Consider the following 14,301-nt stretch of genomic DNA (forward strand, 5'->3'; position numbering starts at 1 on the left):
GGACCAGATTCTTCAAAACCTGGTCCCTTGGCTACCACCCCATGGTCACAGGCTTTGGAGGGCTATGTGACCCAGACCACTAGAGTCATGGGCTCCTTTGCTTCCCACTTAAGGATTCCCTGAGGGCAGGGCCAGGGTGGACACCTCCCTGTGCGTCCCACGTGGACACATGCACTTGTTGGACCCAGGGAGCCACAGGGATGCTGTGCAGTGCTGGGGTCCCACGTGGGCAGCCCCCAGGCCTGCACCTCCAGTGGGAAGACCTCACGGCCCCGACCCACGCCTGGCCAGGGCCCTTCAGGGATGCCACGTGGAGGGATGAGAGGACACTGGGCTGCCGCATCTTGGGGCTCCAGGACCCATTGGAAAAGTGGGAACCCAACTGAGAGTGGCCAGGGAGCAAGGTATCCATGAGAATGGCTGGGGTCGCCTCTGGGCAGGCTCGCACAAGCCAGAAGCTAGAGCATGTTTGCAGTTGTGGCCGCTGCCTGAGGGCATATGAGAGGGGGCACCGTGCCCACAGGGCCCTCAGCAGGCTCTGGAGTCCCGGGACTCCAGTTTGAGGACCAGCTCACCACCACGTGGCCACTCCACAGCGCCCTCTGCCAGTCCTGGGGTGCAGGAGCTTAGCCCGGGCTCCAGGTCACCACATCCCGGTGTGGTGGTCCTAGGGTGCCAGGGAGTTCCCCGGGGAGGCAGTGGCACACCGTGTCCCTGCGGCGGCGCCCTTGGTCAGCCCTGGGATGGGGGCAGGGGGCTCGTCCTGGGGGGTCGGGCCCTCAAGGGCCGCCGTCACCGCGCCGCCCCCTCCCCGCTGCATACCTTGCCCACAGCCGAGCAGCTGGGAGGCTATTTATAAAGGCGGGTGAGATCAGCGGCCGAGGCTATAAATGCGCGGGCTGCGGCCAGGCCCCAGAGGAGCGGCCGCCCGGGGCACCGGAGCTGCGGGCAACGCAGCCAGAATGAGCGCCAGCGCGAGCGGCGGCGGCGGTGGCGACAGCGACAGCAGCAGCAGGTAAGGCTGGGCCAGGCTGCCCGGGGCCCCTGGCGGCCCGCGCGCTCACTGCCTGCCCGCCCCACCCACAGCTCGCAGGCCTCCTGCGGGCCCGAGTCCTCTGGCTCCGAACTGGCCCCTGCCGCCCCCGCGCCGCAGATGCTGCAGGGGCTGCTGGGCTCCGATGACGAGGAGCAGGAAGACCCCAAGGACTACTGCAAGGGTGAGGCCCTGGGGAGGAGGAGGAGGGGGCCCGGAGCCCGCCCACATGGTCCAGGGGGGCCCGGCAGGGCTGCACTGTGCCAGGGCAGGGGCAAGGCGCCACCCCCAGCGGCCTTTGTGGGCTCCCTTCCCCAGGCGGCTACTACCCTGTGAAAATCGGGGACCTGTTCAATGGGCGGTACCACGTGGTGCGCAAGCTGGGCTGGGGCCACTTCTCCACCGTCTGGCTCTGCTGGGACATCCAGTGAGTGTCTTCCCTCGCCCACCCCCCCCCCGACCCCGGGCTCCATGCCAGCTGGGATCCTGCCCCTGGGCATGCCTGCGACTATGGTGAGGGCCCACGGGTCTGCCTGGTGCCCATGGCCGACGCGGGTCTCGGTGTTGCAGGCGCAAGCGTTTCGTGGCTCTCAAAGTGGTGAAGAGTGCGGGGCATTACACGGAGACAGCTGTAGATGAGATCAAGCTCCTGAAATGTGTGAGGCGCCTCCCCTACCCACTCCCAGCTCCCTGGGAGCCGCCTGGGGCCTGGCAATGTGGGTGCGAGGCCTGCCGGGCTCCGCGGGCTGGGGCGGGGTGCCCACAGGGTCAGGCTCCAGCTGGCTCGGCTGAGGGGGAGGACCCGGAGGGCGGGCCTGAGGCTTTTATTCCAGTGAGGCCTAAGAACAGTGGGACAGGGGGGGCCGAAGGGGCTGCCCGCCCCGGGGGAGCAGCCAGTGAGGGGCAGGTTGAAGCCATCTGTGGCCCCTTGGGTTTTAATGCAGGTCCGAGACAGTGACCCCAGTGACCCCAAAAGAGAAACCATTGTCCAGCTCATCGATGACTTCAGGATCTCAGGGGTTAATGGAGTCCGTATCCTTTGCAGGCTGAGCAAGCAAGTGTGGCATCTCAGCAGGAGCTAACTGGCTGGTGCCTTCTGGCTCCAGGGACCTGTTTGCTGATCTGTGTGATGGGTGGTTTATCCCTTCCAACGACACTAGTCTATGAAATACCCCCACCACTTCAGGGGTTTGTGTCTGGGCCTGGGGGGTGGAACGGATAACCAGGTTGGCATTGGTAACACATGGCTAGGTTACCTGCAAGTGGGAGGAACCCTCTGTGTGCCTTCCCTTTCAGAGGGGCTGTCAATAGGCTCTTGGGCAGACCTGGGCACAGGACTGGGGTTATTTTGAGAAACCTCTGTCTACTCCTCCAGTGCCCTGTCCCTAGGAAGACCATAGAAAGTACGGTGCCAACTGGCACACCAGAGAGTGACAGGGCCACTAAAGCACCACTGGGACAGTGGTGATACAGGACCTCCCAGACCCAGCTCTATGCTGCCTGAGCCTCGGGGCACCCCCACTCCAGCTGAGGGTGGGCAGGACCTGGGCCCCAGCTGCACGCCCAGCAGCTGTCCTTCACTCCTGGCCCCAGATGTGTGCATGGTGTTGGAGGTCCTTGGCCACCAGCTGCTCAAGTGGATCATCAAGTCCAACTACCAGGGCCTGCCCGTGCCCTGTGTGAAGAGCATCGTGAGGCAGGTGAGCTCTTCCTGAGTCCGGCAGGAAGAGCCCTGTGGCAGGCAGCCAAGGCAGGGTGGGTGGACTTCAGGACTGGCTCTCTCCAGGTGCTGCACGGCCTGGATTACCTCCACACCAAGTGCAAGATCATCCACACAGATATCAAGCCCGAGAACATCCTGCTGTGTGTAGGGGATGCCTACATCCGGCGCCTGGCTGCTGAGGCCACAGAGTGGCAACAGTCAGGGGCACCACCCCCATCCCGCTCCACAGGTACCCAGATCCTGCATGGGGCTGGGGTGGGGCCTGTGGGCCTCAGCCCCAGCCTGAGTCTCGGTTCCTCTCTCTTCCTCCCTGCTCTGCCTGCTCCACCAGTCAGCACCGCCCCCCAGGAGGTCTTGGTAAGTTGGGCTGCCTCTTTTTCTAGGCCTCATTTTCCCATCTGCTCAGAGCTTACTTCTCAGCCTCTGGTTCCCCCTTCTCCCTAACTCTCCCCGCTGCCCAACACTCCTGCAGGGGCATTTCCAAAAGGCCAGGTGGCCTGGATGAGGGCGATACAGAGGGGGCCACAAGCCCTAAACGGCCCTGAGTGGCCACTGGGGCTCACCACCACCTCCGCAGAAGGACAATGTGTTTACGGCTGGCCCCAGGGGAGGCTGGTGCCCAGCCAGAAGCTTCTTGGTTCCTCCTTGGCCTCCAGCTCTGAGTGGGGAGTGCAGGAGGGGACCCAGGAGGTGGCTGAGGTGGCAGGACCACATCCTGGTGGCCATGGACTCCTGGGACCCACAGACCTTGTCCCCTGTGGGGGGCCCCGTGGACAGGCTTGGGCTGCTCTGCGGCTGGTTGCCAGGCACCCCCAGGCTGACCCCATCTCTCTTGGCAGACGGGGAAGCTGTCTAAAAACAAGAGGAAGAAGATGCGGCGCAAGCGGAAACAGCAGAAGCGGCTGCTGGAGGAGCGGCTGCGTGACCTGCAGAAGCTGGAGGCCATGGAGGCCGCGGCCCAGGCCGAGGGTGAGGATGGGAGCGGGGAGCGGGCCCCCTGGCGGCAGCCACGGGGCCAGCTGCCCACTCAGCACCTCTGCATGTCTCCCCAGACTCAGGCTCCAGACTTGAGGCGGGTAGCGGCTCCACGTCCTCTTCCGGTTGCCACCCAGGCGGCGCAGGGGCTGACCCCTCACCGGCCTCTTCATCCCCGGCCCCCGGGGGCAACCGAAGCCTCAGCCCAGGCTCCCAGACCTCAGGCTTCTCCGGCTCCCTCTTCTCCCCCGCCTCGTGCTCCATCCTCTCAGGCTCATCCAACCAGCGGGAGGCCGGCGGCCTCCTCTCCCCCAGCAGTAAGTGGGACCAGGCCAGTGGGCAGTGGGCAGGGCCAGGCCGGTGTCTGACCAGCTCAGCCACTCTCCCTTTTCTTGCTTCCCCAGCACCATTTGGTGCCTCCAACCTCCTGGTGAACCCCCTAGAGCCCCAAAATGCAGACAAGATCAAGATCAAGATCGCAGACCTGGGCAACGCCTGCTGGGTGGTATGAGCAGGCACCCTGCTATGAACGAGGCCGGTCCCCAGGGCTTGACCAGACCCCCACGCCTGCCTCAGGCTGCAGTCCCAGGGCTGAACCCAAAACAGCACCTCTCCCACCCGGTTGGCAGGACTGGGCCCACGGGCAGGGGTGGACGGCCATGGTGCAGGGGCCGGCCTCAGTCTCAGGTCACCTTGCCAGGCCCTCTTAGGACAAGGGGGGCCCCTGATGCCCAGAGCGAGCCCCATGATGCTCCTGGGGTGCATGGGCCCACAGGAGGTGGGAGACGCGTGGGGAGCCACTAAGGGCAGGCCAGCCCTGGCCCCAGCCCCTCCCCCGGGCTCGCCTTGCCTCCAGCACAAGCACTTCACCGAGGACATCCAGACGCGGCAGTACCGGGCTGTGGAGGTGCTGATCGGCGCCGAGTACGGGCCCCCTGCTGATATCTGGAGCACGGCGTGCATGGTATGTCTGCTTGCAGCTGTCCCCCACCCGGGCAGACTCACCGGGACAAACCACCTTACCCTCTTCCCTTTCCAGGCCTTTGAGCTGGCCACTGGTGACTACCTGTTCGAACCACACTCGGGAGAAGACTACAGTCGTGATGAGGGTAGGAGGTGGCAAACCCTAGGGTCCAGCCTCGGGACCTCCCGGCCGCCTGGCCGACCTCCTGGCTCCCTTTCTGTCCACAGACCACATCGCCCACATCGTGGAGCTGCTAGGAGACATCCCCCCAGCCTTCGCCCTCTCGGGCCGCTATTCCCGGGAGTTCTTCAACCGGAGAGGTGGGGCCACCTGGATGGAGAGGCGGGGTGGGAACTTGGGGGCCAGCGAGGGGTCTCAGATGACAGGCCTCCCAGGCGGAGGCTGACCTGCGGCGTGCCGGCCTGCCCCCAGGGGAGCTGCGGCACATCCACAACCTCAAGCACTGGGGTCTGTACGAGGTGCTCATGGAGAAGTATGAGTGGCCCCTGGAGCAGGCCACACAGTTCAGCGCCTTCCTGCTGCCCATGATGGAATACATCCCCGAAAAGCGGGCCAGCGCAGCCGACTGCCTGCAGCACCCTTGGCTCAATCCCTAGGCCCCGCGGGCACTTTGGGCAGCTTGGGGCAGGCCCGGCTCCCTCCCAACCCCCTGGCCCCCAGTGCCTTCAGGGAAAGCAGGACAGCTCCTGCCCACCCTGCTGAGTGGGAGCTTTCTCATACCCACCTGGGTGGGGCAGGACAGAGGGATCTGCTGGGGCCAGGCCCTTTCAGAATGTGTTCTGCCCCCCAACCCTCACAGAGGGGCCCTCTGAATGGCAAGTGTGCTGTTTCTTTTCTTAATAAAGTGTGACCTGAAACACCCGCGTCCACAGTGACAGAAGCATGCCGCCAAGGGCTGGGGAGGAAGTGGGTTTATTCTGGGTCCGCCCAGTGAGCCAGCCCGGGTGATGGAGGCGCCAAGAAGGTCTGAAGAGTGGGCCTCCACAGTCCTGGGGACAGTCTAGGCCTCCACTGCCCGGCCATTGATGACGCGGATATGGCGGATGATGTCCTGGATGGCTTCTGACGTGGTGCCCTGGCCCCCGATGTCCGGGGTGTGCATCTACAGGAGACAGGCAAGCTTGGGCACACGCTAGGATCCGGCCAATCCCTGAGCCTTGGCCTGCAGGCAGCCCAGGGCTGCCCACTACACTCTGTGGCCTGCAGGAGCTGGAAGGGTCACCAGGTGGGCCGCGGTACCAGCTAAGGCCCAAAAGGCCCAGCCAACCTGGTGTCACCCTCCTCGTGGTGGCGCTAGGTCACCATTTCCAGCCCCTCGGGCGTCCTATCAGCTCAACCTGGGTGGGGGTTGGGGTTTGGGGGGGGGCTCACGTTTTCATTGTCCATGGATGCCAGGACGGCCTTGCGGATGGAGGTGGCATAGGAGTGAAGCCTGAGGAGGAAGAACAGAGTTCAGTCCTCTGGACGCAGTCTGGGGGCTGATGGCCGGGCACTGAGAAGCCACTTACTTGAGGTGGTCGAGCATCATGCAACTCGCCAGCAGCGTAGCCGTGGGGTTGGCAATGTTCTTATTGGCAATACTCTTCCCTGTGTTCCTTGTAGCCTGGAAGAGGTAATATGAAAAAGGAGGGGACTGGTGAATGTAAGAATGTCGAGGGTACCCTGCATTGGTGTGAACTGTCCAGAACAGGCAAATCCAGAGACTGAGCAGATGAGATTGGTGCCAGGGGCTGGGGGGGGGGGGGACAGAGAATGCTGGCCACAATTACCAGATTTCTTGTTTTTTTTTTTTTTTTTTGTAAGTAAGAAGTGGATTTATTCAGATTCAGAGAGAAGCACACTCTACAGAGTGGGCTATCACAGAGGGCGAGGGCCTACAAGATTTCTCTCTATGGTGATGAAAATGTTCTAGAATTAGTGAGGATGTCTGCACAATTCTGAATATTCTAGAAACCACTAAATCGCTTACTTTCAATGACTGAACTAGAAAGTATATGAACTATAGTTTTTTGCCGACCTTTGTCGACAAAGGTCCGTCTAGTCAAAGCTATGGTTTTTTCAGTAGTTATGTGTGTGGACTTCCCTGGTGGCCCAGATGGTAAAGAGTCTGCCTGCAATGACAGAGACCAGGTTCGATCCCTGGGTCAGGAAGATCCCCTGGAGAAGGAAATGGCAACCCACTCCAGCGTTCTTGCCTGGAGAATCCCATGGACAGAGGAGCCTGGTAGGCTACAGTCCATGGGGTCGCAAGGAGTCAGACACAACAGAGCGACTCCACTTTAACTTTCACGTATGGGTGTGAGAATTGGACCATAAAGAAATCTGAGAGCCAAAGAATGGATGCTTTTGAACTGTGGTGTTGGAGAAGACTCTTGAGAGTCCCTTGGACTGCAAGGAGATCCAACCAGTCCATCATAAAGGAAATCAGTCCTGAATATTCAGTGGAAGGACTGATGTTGAAGCTGAAGCTACAATACTCTGGCCACCTAATGCAAAGAACTGACTCATTTGGGAAAGACCCTGATGCTGGGCGGGATTGGGGGCAGGAGGAGAAGGGGCAACAGAGGATGACATGGTTGGATGGCATCACTGACTCAATGGACATGAGTTTGAGCAAGCTCTGGGAGTTGGTGATGGACAGGGAGGTCTGGCATGCTTGCAGTCCATGGGGTCGCAAAGAGTCAGACATGACTGAGCGACTGAACTGAGCTCTAGTTCACAAAGGCCCATAGCCTTGGCATCGCTGGTGGCACTCACCGTCTCAAACACGGCATACACATGGCCATAGTTGGCCCCAGCCACAAGGCCAGGGCCCCCAACTAGCCCGGCACAGACGTTGTTGACGATGTTGCCATAGAGATTGGGCATCACCATGACATCAAACTGCTGGGGCCGGGACACCAGCTGTGAGGCAGGGAGGAGCAGTCAGGAGTTGGAGCACCAGTAGGCCCATGCACCCAGGGCAGGGGCCCGTGCAGCATGGCAGCCCAACTACCTGCATGGTGGTGTTGTCCACGATCATATTCTCGAAGGTGATCTGGGGGTAGCGGGCTGCCACTTCCCTGCAGCACTGGAGGAAGAGCCCATCGCCCAGTTTCCTAGGGGAATGCAGGACACCGGCTTAGCCACAGCCACTGCCCGCCAGAGGGAACGGATTCACCGGTGCCACAGAACCACCAGTTCCGTCTGCAGAGTGGGCAGAATCCTGTTCCACCTCCCTCCGACATGTGCACTGAGAGCAGGCCCAGGCCCCAGCGTGGAGGGGTGGCATGGGGGACATACATGATGTTGGCCTTGTGCACGGCTGTCACTTTCTTGCGCCCGCTCTCCTGAGCCAGTTGGAAGGCATACTCAGCGATGCGCAGGGACTTGGCCTTGGTGATGATCTTCAGGCTCTCAACCACGCCTGCCACACTCTGGGAAGGTGAGGAGGGTCCGGAGACCCATATCCTGTCAGAGCCTGCCCTCTGGCATGAGGTTCCCTCCAGGCATGGCCTTCCTGACCACAGGCCTAGCCAGGTGCCCCCCATGCCCCACTCACCTCGTGTTCCAGGCTGCTGTACTCGCCCTCTGTGTTCTCCCGGACGATGAGGATGTCAATGTCCCGATGCCGGGTCACCACACCTGGCAGGCTCTTACAGTGGATGACGTTGGCATAGAGGTCCAGGCTGGTGCTGCAGGCGCACCAAATCAGATCAGCTGGCCGCAGCCACCGCCATCCCCACCCAGCACCCATGCTGCACCCTTGGCTCTCACCGAAGGATGTTGTTTCGCGATTTGTGGGATGGGGGCAGGTTGTGGTTTGTTTCAATGTTGCCTGCAGGACAGAAACAAGACCAGCAGGCTGGAGAGGGGCCCTGGCTCTGGTGTACTCCCACATTTGAGCTGGTGGGAGCAGGGCTTCATAGAACACCCTAGCACACTTGCAGTCAAAACACCATGAGGGCGGATGGATATGTGCCTCTGTGTGTTGGGTTCACTGATAGCTTCCTGGCATGTAACAGACGCTCGATAAATACTGATGAAGGAAGGGATGAAAACAGCTGACAGCTAGCCAGAAGGTCTTGCTAGACCCTGGGTGAGGCTTGGCAAGGCCCGGGTCAAGCTGCAAGGGCAGCTTGGCCAGGGTTCGTGCCAGGCCTTGTGTCAAGGTGCCACAAGAGCTCCAGCTTGGGGGCAGGCAGGAGTTGCCTGTAAAAGACCACGGCTTCACCTTGGCTGGAACCAGGGCACCCAGAAGGCCAGCTGCCCCTGAGAGAAGGCAGTCAGAGGATGCCAAGTCGAGGGGGCCCTTCTCAGGTCCCCCCAGGGATGCCTCAGGCACCCTATTATTGGCATGTCAGCCCCTCCAGGCGTCAGCCAGGGCCTGCATCTCTACCTTCGTCTCAGCTCGCTCACTGCTCTTATAGAGCAGGTGATGGGCTCAAGTGTGCAAAATGAGTGATGGAAACAGTTTAAGGAGCTGGACCCAACCGAGGAACACTCAGCAAGGGTCAAGCTCCCAGCTGTAACTTCCACAGCTGTGCCGACTGGAGCCAAGGCCACCTGTGGGGGCTTAAACCTACATCAGTGTGACACCTGGTGTGTGAAGGAAGACCCTGAGAGCCACAGTTGTCTCCAGCAGAGAGGGCGGCCCCAGGCGGGAGGTAGCCCATGCCTGGGCAGGCTCCCGCAGCGGCCAGAGACACCAAGACCACCGAGGTGCAGCACCCATGGGCGCCCAGGGACAAGGGTCAGCTCAAAAGGGAGTCTCACCCTTCAGGGCCACACGGTTCCGACGGATGGCCATGATGGCATTGCGGATGTCCTCCTCGTCGGCGGTGGAGCTCACGTGCACCTCTTCGAAGTCCACAGGCACACATGCATGCCTGCGGCAGAGTGGGATCAGGATGGTGACCCCAGGCCCCTACCACGGAGTGCGGGGGTCTCTCCTCTGCTGCTGCCCACTCTGCCCGGGCTCTGGCCAAGGAGAGACTGAGCCAGCTGACGGGGGTGCCCTGACACTCCATGACGGCATGAGCCGCTAGGGTTCCACCCTTCCCCTCACCTGGCTCAGCCTGGCAGGAGGGCAGGCACCAGAACAAGGGGCTGCCCGCCACTGGCTCGCTACCCTTGTGGTGCCCAGTTCTCAGGGTCCCCCTGGCTGGGTCCAGGGGGCTCTGTACCTGAACACTGACTTGACGTGCAGCATGAGCTCTGGCCCAATGCCATCTCCCGGGATCATGGTCACCGTGTGCCGCCCACCATACTTTGCCGACGGGGGCTGGAAGGGAGGGGGAGGAGGGCAGGCCTTCAGTTCCCTTCCTCCTTCGAGCCCTGACCCAGTGGGCCAGCCAATTGGGAGGTGCAAGCTCAGGGTACCCCAACCATATGCCCTGCCCCACCCACGGTGCAGTGCTGCTCATGGGGGGTTGCAGCACCCCCACGTCAGGAGGGCAACCACAGAAGCCGGTCCCACCTCTGCCTGGACCTGGGTCAACCCCAAAGCCACTAAAAGCCCCCAACCTGACAAACAGGCAGACCGGAAGGATACTCACAATTGTTTGTTGCTAGAGGGGGGGACAGGAAGGAAGAAGACACAGATCAGTCGAGGTTAGAAGAACAAGGCAGGGCCTGGAGAACTGGGCCTTGCCCCCAGGGTTCAGGGGAGGAGGAGAGGAGAGGAGGGAAGGAGGAGAGGTGGAGATTGCGCCTCAGGGGAGACATGGAGGGGATGGAGCCAAGAGGCATGGTGCACACACGTGCCCACATACACACCCCTCTGCACCCCAGGTGCCCACAAACCCACCCGCACGCATCTGCACACCCACGCCTCTGCACACATGTACAGACAGACACGTGCCCGTATGTACTACGGCAGGTTACTTACTGAGAAGCTCCTCCGGGGGGCCTCGTGGGCACCTAGAACCTGCCAGAGAGAACCCAGATGCCAGTGGTTGTTGTCAAGTTGGCCAGGGTCAGCCAAGCTCCTGGCAGGGGAGGTGGGCACCCCCACCATGCCCAGACAGGCCCTGTGGTTCTGGAGCTTCGGCTGTCCAAAGACATTTACAGAAATGATGCTTCCCTCCTCGCCTTTTGCTGTTTCTGAGTTTTCTCAGAAAATTTTTCCTGCTCAGAGAGGTCTGTTGAGTGAGCAGAAATTGGCACACTCAACACAGTACAAAACGGAAACCATAATAGCAAACCACAAGGCTACCACGACCATCATCCACATCCTTTTTTTCCATTAGGTCTCCTTATTACAAAAGCAGCATATGGTCAAAACATGGCGACGATCTGGATCATGGAAACCAGAGGGGAAAAGATAGCACCCAGCCCTCTGCCCAGCCAGAGATGAGCCCTACTGGCCGCATGGGGAATAGCCCTCTAGGATCAGAAGAGCAGATGCTCATCCTTAATCAAGGCCTTCATAAAGGTTTGCAAAGCTGCTTCATGGCCTGCATGGATGACAGATGTCCCCAACCCCCCACTCGCAACGGCCACATGTGGTCATGTCAGTGCTATGCCTGAGAGCTTCAGAGCAACAGCCACTTGAGTCAAATGGACAGGTGCTCAGAGGGACCCATCTGGAGTCCCCACACTTCCCTGGAGGAAGAAGCCCAGTTCCCAGCTCCTGCCACAGGGGGCTATAGGCCCACACTTTCCTCCCTGGGGGCCCCACCTGCGTGCCCCTCAATGCAAAGAGGTGGGGGCCGAGCCACAGTCCCTCCTTCTCACTCAGGGATGCCCTGCCACTTGCCTGCTGGGGGAGCAGCAGAGGATGCCAGCCAATGACAGAGTCACCGTGGCCATTTTTCAAAGAGCCTTGCCTTCCTGCTAGGAGTCTAGAAAGCTCAGGCAGAGGCTAACCATCCCATCTGGGTCTTTCCGGCTGGTATTCACAAGGTACCCGCTTGCACAAAGCTCTGTAGGCACAGGAGTTAGGAAGGGGGTGACGAACAGGACAAGATGCTCCTTGGGTTTCTACTGATCCACGGAGCCCCCGGATCAGGAGCCAGATACACACTTGGGGTTTTTCTGTTTGCCTTCTAGCAACTGTCAGTATCTAGATTCATCTGTCTATAGGCTCTCGACACAAACTTGCGCATGGTGGCTTAGATTGCCCTTCCTCCAGGAAGCCTTCCCTGATGCCCTAAGGCTGCTGAGCTGCTGGTTCCCCTGGGCTACAAAGCCCTACTCGTTCCCTTCCTCCCAATCCCCATCTCCCTAGGTTACAGCTGCCTCACTCCTTCTCCAACACTTGAGCCCCACATAATGGACGCCATGTCTGTCTGATCTCCTGCTATCACCCCAGGACCCAGGAGAATGCCTAGTTCAGAGCTGGGACATGAAACACATTTCTTGAGTGAAATGAACACATCAGAAGATGAAGAAAGATAAGGCAGGTTCTGAGGCTAGGGAGACCTCAGTCCAAAGCCTCTGTCCACTACTCCTGGTGGCAAACAGCTTAACCTTGCTAAGCTTCTTCCCCTTACCTGAAATCCATGGAACAGAGGTGCCTACTTTATCTGACCACTGGAAGCATTAAGCAAAAAGAGGTATGCAAGCTGTTCAGTCCCAAGCTGAGGGATGAGGGCTCCCCTTCACCTCAGCAGCCCCTCAGGCCAGGGTGCAAGGCTGGTGACCAATGAGGAGATGCTGGGCTGGCCCCTATGGCTGCCAGCTAATTCCTCCTCGGTTCCAGCTCTGAGGCCCACGAGCACAGGGTAGGTATCCTGGCCATGATTGTAAGCCACCACTCACACTGGGCCTGGCTCTATTTCAGTGCAAGGAAACCCCACCAGACCGTGGGTCCCATGACTACCACCAGGGCTGAACCTCTCCCTCACCTGGTCCCAATGCTACATGTTCCATCCAGCTTTGGCCAAAGACCCAGAGAGCTCTCGGGATAGCGACTTCCCTGACCTTGCTCTGGATAGACTCAGGTCCCTTCCTTCAGGGAGTTACAAAGATTCTGTGAACCTACCCATCAAAGGACCCCAGGACGAGGCAAGATGTGATACACGCATTGGTCTCCAGCTTGTTCATCAAGCAGGAAGGTGGACTGTTACCCTTGTCCTTTGATAGTACCACAGAAAGCAGTCCAGAATGGTATGTGGTTCAACCAAAGGGCTCCCGTGCTGCACTTTAGTGAAGTTTCTCTCTTCAGCATGTTTCTGTTGGATCAAGTACCAATGGTGTCTGCATGTTTTCCTATAAGGTCCCACTACTTGGGACCAAAAATTCGGGCTTCATCTCTAAAGGTTCCCATACCCAAGACAACCAGTCTCAGGGCAAGGCATTGCTCAGCTAGCAGCATTTCAGTCTCCTCATCCCTGCCCCAATATGAACACAAGCACACACACAGGGGAAGTCAGCAAGGAGACAAATGTCCCCACCAAGATCCTGCAAGTGCCTAGCGGCCAGGGACCTTTGGAAAGCCTCTCGCCAGCAAGTGGGAGAAGTCAGCACTTTAAACAGAATTTAATAAGGCAGAAATTGTGACAGGCCAGCCTTCCCAAGGGCTCAGAGGGGGGAAGCATGCCAGGAGATGTGACCGCAAGGAGTGTCAGCAAAGTCACTGAGTTCTGGAAGGTCAGAGGTGGGTGGATCCTTTGACAGCGAGAGGGAACTGGAGCCCAGAGAGGTAGGTCAGACCTCTCATCCCTCCGGGCCAGTCCCGACTTGATGACGCTTCGGACTTCCCACCCACCTAGGGACTATACTATCCTCATGGAAGTGTGTCACAAGAGGAATCAGACCCTAATAAGCAAGATCCTAAACGGAGAACGACGGAAGCAAAGCCCTCGCGGCCTCCCGACCCGCCACCAGCTTCAGGAATCCCAGCGCCTGCAGGGTGGGGAAAGCCCCTGGGGCACCGAAAAGTCCGATTGGCCACCTCCACTGGGAAAGGTGGCAAAGCGGTTCATAAGAGGGAAACCCGAGGACGGGCAGCTGGGAACGGATTCCCAAGAGGGCAAGAGCAAGGCGGGCTGGACACGCGACCGCCTCACGAGGGTTCCCACAAGGACACTGGAAAGTGACACTACCCCTCGCTCTCCGGGAGCTCCCCTGCCACCATATGCAGACTCCTGGAGCGCCAGACCAGGGTCAACTTCAGCTAATCCCTTCACTGACAGCGGAGGTGGCCAATCAACCCCGGGCCGCGACACTCTCCCCTCCCCTCGCGAGGCCCGCAGCCAATCTGGCTCCAGAACTGTCCGAGCGCGGCGGCGACCCGCCTAACCCCGCCGAGGTGCGAACACCTCTTAGCGAGCGCGGCGGCTGTCCCCATGGGCCACTCCTCCCTCTCACCTCCCAAGGACGCCAGAGGAGGGCCGGCCTGAGCGCTGCCTTCGCAGCGCCGACCGCGGCCGTCGCCACCTTCAGCGCCATGACAGAACGTGAAGACAGCCTCAGGTTCCGACACGCAGCTGCCGCTCTCGCGAGAGCTCGGCAGAGCGCGACGTCTCGGGAGGGGGCGTGGTCCCAGCAGTGCGCACGCACGCGGCCGCGCCGGTTTCCCACGCCTTTTTCCGGCGCCGGAGGCGCCGCCGCCGCCATCTTTGGGGGGCAGCCGGCTGGGCGTCTGGTCCGGGGAGGAGA

At 60.3% G+C, this 14,301-nt stretch overlaps 2 protein-coding genes across 3 annotated transcripts; one reads left to right on the plus strand and one right to left on the minus strand.

Moving 5' to 3' along the window:
• Nucleotides 1-148: 148 nt before the first annotated feature.
• On the plus strand, nt 149-5,573 carry SRPK3 (SRSF protein kinase 3). The gene is made up of 15 exons (XM_043457923.1): nt 149-1,015; nt 1,087-1,217; nt 1,352-1,460; nt 1,604-1,691; nt 1,978-2,065; nt 2,627-2,733; nt 2,820-2,985; nt 3,088-3,113; nt 3,596-3,725; nt 3,809-4,048; nt 4,136-4,236; nt 4,588-4,695; nt 4,771-4,840; nt 4,923-5,015; nt 5,128-5,573. Exons 1-15 carry the CDS (start codon nt 891-893, stop codon nt 5,310-5,312), a joined length of 1,767 nt encoding a protein of 588 aa, XP_043313858.1. The 5' UTR covers nt 149-890; the 3' UTR covers nt 5,313-5,573.
• A 39-nt stretch (nt 5,574-5,612) lies between these two features.
• Nucleotides 5,613-14,254, minus strand: IDH3G (isocitrate dehydrogenase (NAD(+)) 3 non-catalytic subunit gamma). Of its 2 annotated transcripts, XM_043457924.1 has the most exons (13): nt 14,011-14,254; nt 10,586-10,624; nt 10,254-10,265; nt 9,882-9,979; nt 9,472-9,584; nt 8,473-8,533; nt 8,258-8,390; nt 7,999-8,132; nt 7,712-7,814; nt 7,474-7,620; nt 6,225-6,319; nt 6,088-6,148; nt 5,613-5,818 (listed from the first exon to the last, which is right to left on the minus strand). In XM_043457924.1, exons 1-13 carry the CDS (start codon nt 14,089-14,091, stop codon nt 5,717-5,719), a joined length of 1,179 nt encoding a protein of 392 aa, XP_043313859.1. In that variant the 5' UTR covers nt 14,092-14,254; the 3' UTR covers nt 5,613-5,716. The 2 variants fall into 2 exon arrangements, with proteins under 2 accessions (XP_043313859.1, XP_043313860.1); XM_043457925.1 differs by lacking the exon at nt 10,254-10,265 and having other exon boundaries at nt 14,011-14,164.
• Nucleotides 14,255-14,301: the final 47 nt, after the last annotated feature.

The sequence above is a fragment of the Cervus canadensis genome, chromosome X (genome assembly GCF_019320065.1).
Source record: "Cervus canadensis isolate Bull #8, Minnesota chromosome X, ASM1932006v1, whole genome shotgun sequence".
NCBI lineage: Eukaryota > Metazoa > Chordata > Mammalia > Artiodactyla > Cervidae > Cervus > Cervus canadensis.

Coding starts and splice junctions, on each gene's coding strand:
- SRPK3 (XM_043457923.1), top strand. CDS start 891: ATGCGCGGGCTGCGGCCAGGCCCCAGAGGAGCGGCCGCCCGGGGCACC. Junction 1,692..1,977: donor AGATCAAGCTCCTGAAATGT/GTGAGGCGCCTC, acceptor GTTTTAATGCAG/GTCCGAGACAGTGACCCCAG. Junction 4,049..4,135: donor CGGCCTCCTCTCCCCCAGCA/GTAAGTGGGACC, acceptor TTGCTTCCCCAG/CACCATTTGGTGCCTCCAAC.
- IDH3G (XM_043457924.1), bottom strand. CDS start 14,091: ATGGCGCTGAAGGTGGCGACGGCCGCGGTCGGCGCTGCGAAGGCAGCG. Junction 10,625..14,010: donor TCCTCTGGCGTCCTTGGGAG/GTGAGAGGGAGG, acceptor TCTCTCTGGCAG/GTTCTAGGTGCCCACGAGGC. Junction 7,815..7,998: donor GTGCACAAGGCCAACATCAT/GTATGTCCCCCA, acceptor GCATTCCCCTAG/GAAACTGGGCGATGGGCTCT.